Below are 6,697 nucleotides of genomic sequence, written 5' to 3' on the forward strand. Positions count from 1 at the left end.
GGGGTGTGTTCGAAACTGAAAAAAAGAAATTAATTCAGAAATCATATTTTTATGTTGTTTTTTAAGCGTACATACATCATTTAGTCGTATAAATATTGTATCATTCATTTTATTCCGATGAGAATGCTTTAAAATATTTCAACTGATGCTCTTACCACATGCTAATTTTTTTATTCAATGTTCAGTTTCTATGGCGAAGCTTCATTCGTAAATTACACATTTGTCATCATTGGTGGAATACGACCATAAATGTTGTTCTGAATAGCACAGCAAGTTATGATTACAATACATATGGGTTTATTTTGATAATGCATTATACATAAACCGATAAAAATGCATTATAATATTAGTCTACAGCGTTTCAACGCCTATATGTATATTTTACTCAATTTTCAGTTCGTAATTTCTATCCCATTCGCCGTGTTTATCATGATGATGCTAACATTAATAACATTATATACGAACCTCCCACCTTATATATGATGTCTCCCACCCTTTTAGAGACATCTCAACAATATGTTCAATTTTTAGAGCGTAAACCATCTGTCAATTTTTTCACTGTTTACATTTTCTTGCCACAAATCGTTGCCACTTTTTTCTCTCAAGTTCCACTTCTCTTCTCTGACTAAACATTGACTACAGTTTCGCCGGCACGGTTGATTTCCGTTATGAACCAGCACAAAAAACAAAGCTGCAAATTATACGCCAGTGGTGGTACCACGATCAAAGCATTCCCTGAATCACATTAGCCGAGCCAGTTGGCGGAAGCATATGCATAAAGGTTACTACCCTTAGAAAAATCCTCGGTCGAAAACTACTAAATACATTTGGTAATGCAAAATTAGTAGAATGTACAAATTGTTTGTACATATTGTCAACAAACCCGCATCCCTACCAGATATTAGTATATTTTACTCGATAACATTAGTAAGCTTGTATATTGTCATATCTAAAAATTGGTGAGAAAAGCGCGTATTAACCATTTTCATTGTTCCCATAAGGCAATACGGAGGTATAATAAGGATATAATTCTGATACGTGCATTTTCGGCGAGAAAATGTAGCCGATATTGGGCTTCCGAATCATGGTTCTGCTTGACATATGTGTTTATTAGTACGGTCGAAAATGACTATAGATTGGTAGTATTTACCAAAAAATTCGTTATATTTACTAATTATTTCTCTCAGTGTAGGTTACTGTTTTCAACGACAATTGATTATTTATTATACTGCTTCAAATACCTTCGACGAAATCAAATGTAACCATACCAACGTAAGTAATAACATAAACAAATCCAAACTTTTCGTCTTGCCATTCCTCATACGTCTTTTCTAAATAGTATAAATTACGAGCCACCTGTTAACTCCACCATCTTGGGCAGTGCAATCTGTCAAAAGTCTCAGATCAAAACAAGCGTTTTCGCACGGTTTCGCCGAAGGAAGCGAAAAGACCAATTTGTTTCACACTGAAGCGCATCTTATTTTGTTTGATTTGCGGGTAAAAAACGCAAATGAAAAAGCGTTAAACAGTTTTGGAAAGGCGCATTAAATAATATTGAATTAACATCGGAAATGCCGTACTCACGTCGGCAGTTCTGCAAAGAAAAATTGATCCGATTAGTGGAAGCTAGGCCGGAGATTTGGATGGTTAGTCTTAAGAATAGTAAAGACACTGCCCGGAGGCAAAGGACGTGGACAGAGATAGCGAGTTACTTTGATGATCCGCTGGTGACTGGTGTGTAATTTTCAAGATATTCCACGACCTGAGTCCTCTATATTTTTTCTCACCTCACAGGTGGCGAGTATTGTGCCAGAATCTGGAAAAATTTGTACGATTCCTGGGTCAAGGAGCATATATATTGGATTTCAGGGAAAAGACGGACAGAGCAAAAACCCAAGCGAAAATGGTGCTGGTACGATCAACTTTCCTTCCTCAAGGGATGTGGGAAAGAATTTACCCCCACAAACCTGCATCTAAGCTGGACAGATGAAGAATCACTGAGTTTGGACGCAAGTGATAGTGCCCTGTCCATCTCAAATCTGTAAGCCCAATCCTTATTATTCAATCATTGTGAGTAATACTGATCCTTAATCTTGCAGACAAAACGAAGACACACAAGTTGCCCCGGCAGATCCACTTCAGCCCAAAGAAGAGACCGGGGATACAATGGACATAACCTCGACAGTGTTACACGATGCATCGGCCAGTACCCCAGAATTTGCAGAAGCAAGTGTCATCCACACGATCTGGCCCCTACAGGAGGAGATTGAAGATACCCCTTCCAAAGAGAAGGCTGATTTTCGGAAGCAGCGTGAAGAAAAACGATTCAAGTGTGCGAAAAGGAAAGCTACTGATGAGGGTGACACTGATCGGTCTGTAGAAAAGGCTCGAGTTACAGTGAGGAGAGAAGATGATCCTGAAACGGCATTTTTGAAAAGTTTTGCGCCATGCTTCAAGAAGCTCACCAATGTGGAAAAAGCTAAAGTGAAATTAGCTGTTGCCAAAGTATTTTTATACGCGGATTTGAATCAATTCGAGAACCCTATCTTTAATGTGTAATCTAGTTGTAATGTTAATGTTCAGATTGGATAATAGGATTAAATGGTATTAAAAATTCAATCATCCCAATATTGCATTTCAATCATTGTTAACCTCGAAACAAATATGAGAAAGAGAATGGTACTTTCGTATCAAACAATGACTAGTATTGAAAATTTGTAATTGGCAGAAACCAAAGGTTAAAGAATGAACAGGTTGAGCTTCCTTTGCTACCAAAAGCACTCCGATCCGAAGTTGGAGAATATTTGAAATTAAAAAAAAATAGGTTCCTCTGGATACATTTCGAGTAGCATAATCATTAATCCCTTTTAACGTGGGACTACGTCTAACCGGAGTATATGGGGGGTAAAATGAAAACCTAAACACAGAACATGCAGGAAAAAATGAAAGATTCCGAATGCTTATAACTCGAACATTTCTGTATCGGAAAGATGTTTGTATCAATTGATAGGCAATATTTCTATGCACATATCGCAATTTATAAAATGTTATTTTTCATTAGATAAACAATTGTATAACGGTGAAATTATTTTATTAAGGCGTTATCTAAACGCCTTAACTGCCTCGTTTTGATTGGCCCGATTTACGGTTTCCCTAACACAGCCATCAAAACCAAGCAGCCTTGGGGAAATCGGCATTGCAAATACAGTAATTTACATTTAATGCGACATTTTTTTAATTGGACATACCTGTAATGCGACACGTTTAATTGGACATGTTTACATCTAATTGGACAGAGGTGAATCCGCACTGACAGTGGTTAGTGTCGACGTCTGGTGGCGACTTTCAATTTGGGACAAAACTCGATAGTGTAATCTATATCAGATGAGAAGGCACGAAGCCAGTTTTGAAATAATAAAATTTGAATGAAAATATGTACACCATGTTAATTAATTACTTGAAACACGTATTTTTGATTCTTATTTAATCGATTGTCTATACACTTCTGATATTTTGACTGAAGCCTTTCATTATATATAATATAAAATTGTTCTCAAACACGATTTTCGTATGAGGTTTTTTTACCCCATGTAAAAAAAGTGTATTTCATTTAAATAGAATACTAATTTGATACGAATAAGTTAATTTTTATTCATAATTTTAATTTTGAAAACGTGTTCATTCCGCCTGAAAATTAATTACTATCTTGGACGCTCCCAAAATCATGAAACGAAGCTCAGTGCCGTCAACGCGAATATCAACAAACACAGCACAAACGAAAAACAGAATGTGAAAAACAAGTTAGAACCAATCAATCAAATCAAGAAAAACATCAAAATGGACTCAGAATAACATTTTGATAAATCGTGGTGAGAGTGTTCTACAAGTGGCTGACGAAACGGGCCTTCCACGGTCGACAGTTTACGGAATCGAGAAGCAAGAAATAGCATTGCGGTATTGCAAGGCGTTGGTCAACTAAACTATCCCTTGATTTCGAGATAATAATAGGAAATATAAAGGTAGAGAAACCAGATGCCGAAATCGACACAACTATCGTTAAGGAAGAATATGATGTGAAACTTAAAAATACGAATGCAATCACTCAGCCCATGGCGCCGAAGAAATTAACCAAGAACATTCATAAACTTATCAAAAAAGGTTTAGATGGATATTTTAATGTTATTTCCGCATGTTCTTATCTATATTAATTAATTGCAGCATCAAAACACAAATCTTATTTACGATATGGATTAAAGGATGTTCAAGTGCGTCCGCGGAATAATGAAACAGGGAAAGCAATGTGTATATTGTGTGTTGAAATGGAGGTTGCAATTTATAAAAAAGTTGAATAAAGTCAAATATCTAATCGGAAGTCTCTAATTCGCATCTCAATTTTTACAGGATTGTCATTTTCGCTGCAGAAAAGTGGAAATCATGTGTCACTTGCCATCTGTTTGTGAGAAACGCAATATCCCATATTGCTATGCGCCGAGTCGGAAGACTTGGGAGCAGCAGTGGGTGTGAAATGAGGCACAGTCGCAATACTAATCCGAGAGCAGCCCGATTATCAGGAACAGTGCGATAAACTAAAAGTGAAGAATCAATGCCGTCAACACGAATATACCATTGTGCGAGTTTTTACAACACGATAAATTTTTAGGAGTATTTTCAACCATTTTTCCAATCAAAACAATTTATGGTGTTACAATCAATCATTTTGTATTTTTGTTATCATGCCATATACTTAATTAAAATTCACTATTGTTATTCGTCAAGAAGGCGAATAATTTCATTTTCATATTCGTTTTTTCATTTTTCGGCTTCCACTAATTTACGGTCATCACCAACAGCAATAAGAACATTTTTGAGTACATCCATGATGCTGATAGCCTACTTATAATCATTGCGTTTTTCGGATTGACTGCTCCAAGAGTACATATAACCGAAGTACTAAGATCACCCTCAGCACTTTCGTTAGCATCGCAATCTTGCTCTTCATGGTCGGCCTCGAAAAAGTCACCACCAGAGGCTTGGCCAATTGCTCGTCGGTATATATTTGCGCTACATCTATGTTGTCTGAGTTGCTTAGCCACTCTTGAACTTCTTCTTCGGTCAGTTCGTAGTTTGGATCAACGAGTTGCACTACTTTAGAAAGCAACACGCGGGGGTCACTTGTTGGTGAAGAAATTGTGAAATCCTTGAACGAGTTATAGTTTTGATCTTGACTTAAGAGATTGCGCCAACAGTTAGCAATCGTTTCTGGAGTTACAGTGGCCCACGCATCAGTCGCTAGTTGAATAGCATCATAAAGGCTAAATGATTTGATAACCTCTGTAACTGGGCGATCGCTGTCAGTTTCTAACAGAACACGGCGCAGAAAATTCGATTTATAGATAACTAAAAAATAAAAATAATATTCACTAACTTGGACTCGAAAATGTAATGACATTATTACCCTTAAAAGCATTGATGATTCCTTGAACCATAGGCTGAAGAAAGCTTGTCACATTTGGAGGAAGGAAGATCACCTGAATTTCTGCGTCATCCACTTGAAACTTATCTTTACTGCAATGTGCGGTGCAATTATCTAGAATTAGAAGCGCATTAGTCGGTCTATTCTGTGCAGCTGCCTTCCGTTTGATCTCAGGAACGAAAACGGAGTAGGACCAATCAGTAAACGTCGCACTAGTTTGCCACGCTTTCTTATTTGAAAAATAGTGTATCCCATCAGGCACGCCTTGCGTTTTAAAGCACCTAGGATTTGATGCGCGGCCAAGCACTTGTAATGGTAATTTGTGGCTACCACTTGCATTGCTGCAAGGGTAATTGTCAGTCTCTCCTTCAACGACTTGCGTCCGGGTGCAGTTTTTTCGCTAGAACTAACCAATGACTTTGTAGGCAAGGCTTTCACAGACTATGTTCTTATCTTTGATGGTGAGGACATTATACTTTCGTCTCTTGTATTTCACTGGACGGTCATTTTGATCAGGCTTGCTGTTAGCTTCGCTGACGGTGATTTGTTCTAAAGCAATAGAACAGCTCGAATGAATGTTGGCCGGTAGTAGATCTTCTAAATATTCATCTAAATATTCTCCTTGCATGTATCCTTCACCAATGTCTACGAAAATTGAGTTCATTTTGCTGTTTTTCTTTTCTGGTTCTAACTTGTTTTTCACATTCTGTTTTTCGTTTGTGCTGTGTTTGTTGATATTCGCGTTGACGGCACTGAGCTTTGTTCCACGATTTCGGGAGCGTCGAAGATAGTAAATAATTTTCAGGCGGAATGAACACGTATTCAAAATTACAATTATGAATAAAAGTTAACCTATCCGTATCGAATTAGCATTCTATTTAAATAAAATACACTTTTTTTACAGGTGGTGAAAATATCTCATACGAAAATTGTGTTTGAAGACAATTTCAATTTTAATGAAAAGTTTCAGTCAAAATATCAGAAATGTATGGACAAACGGTTAAATAAGAGTAAAAAATACGTGTTAATTAAATAACATAATGTAGAAATTTTCATTCAAATTTTAACATTTTAAAACTGCATTCGTGCCTTCTAATCTAATAGAGATTATACTATCTAGTTCGGAGCCCGAATTGAAAGTCGCCACCAGACGTCGACACTGACCACTGTCAGCGTGAATGTCCAATTACAGGTCACAATCTCCTCTAATGCGACACTGAGTGG

General features: G+C 37.1%; 2 protein-coding genes across 3 annotated transcripts; one reads left to right on the top strand and one right to left on the bottom strand.

The window, feature by feature from the left end:
* The first annotated feature begins 1,375 nt into the window (after positions 1-1,375).
* Positions 1,376-6,262, top strand: LOC129773867 (uncharacterized). 2 transcript variants are annotated; one of them, XM_055777527.1, is made up of 5 exons: positions 1,376-1,734; positions 1,795-2,041; positions 2,100-4,158; positions 4,219-4,343; positions 4,402-6,262. In XM_055777527.1, exons 1-3 carry the CDS (start codon positions 1,572-1,574, stop codon positions 2,557-2,559), a joined length of 870 nt encoding a protein of 289 aa, XP_055633502.1. In that variant the 5' UTR covers positions 1,376-1,571; the 3' UTR covers positions 2,560-4,158; positions 4,219-4,343; positions 4,402-6,262. The 2 variants fall into 2 exon arrangements, with proteins under 2 accessions (XP_055633502.1, XP_055633506.1); XM_055777531.1 differs by having other exon boundaries at positions 4,219-4,325.
* LOC129773873 (tigger transposable element-derived protein 6-like) lies at positions 4,708-6,314 on the bottom strand. Its single transcript, XM_055777535.1, has 3 exons — positions 5,755-6,314; positions 5,456-5,587; positions 4,708-5,397 (listed from the first exon to the last, which is right to left on the bottom strand). Exons 1-3 carry the CDS (start codon positions 5,810-5,812, stop codon positions 4,901-4,903), a joined length of 687 nt encoding a protein of 228 aa, XP_055633510.1. The 5' UTR covers positions 5,813-6,314; the 3' UTR covers positions 4,708-4,900.
* Positions 6,315-6,697: the final 383 nt, after the last annotated feature.

Source organism: Toxorhynchites rutilus, chromosome 1, assembly GCF_029784135.1.
Source record: "Toxorhynchites rutilus septentrionalis strain SRP chromosome 1, ASM2978413v1, whole genome shotgun sequence".
Classification (NCBI taxonomy): Eukaryota; Metazoa; Arthropoda; class Insecta; order Diptera; family Culicidae; genus Toxorhynchites; species Toxorhynchites rutilus.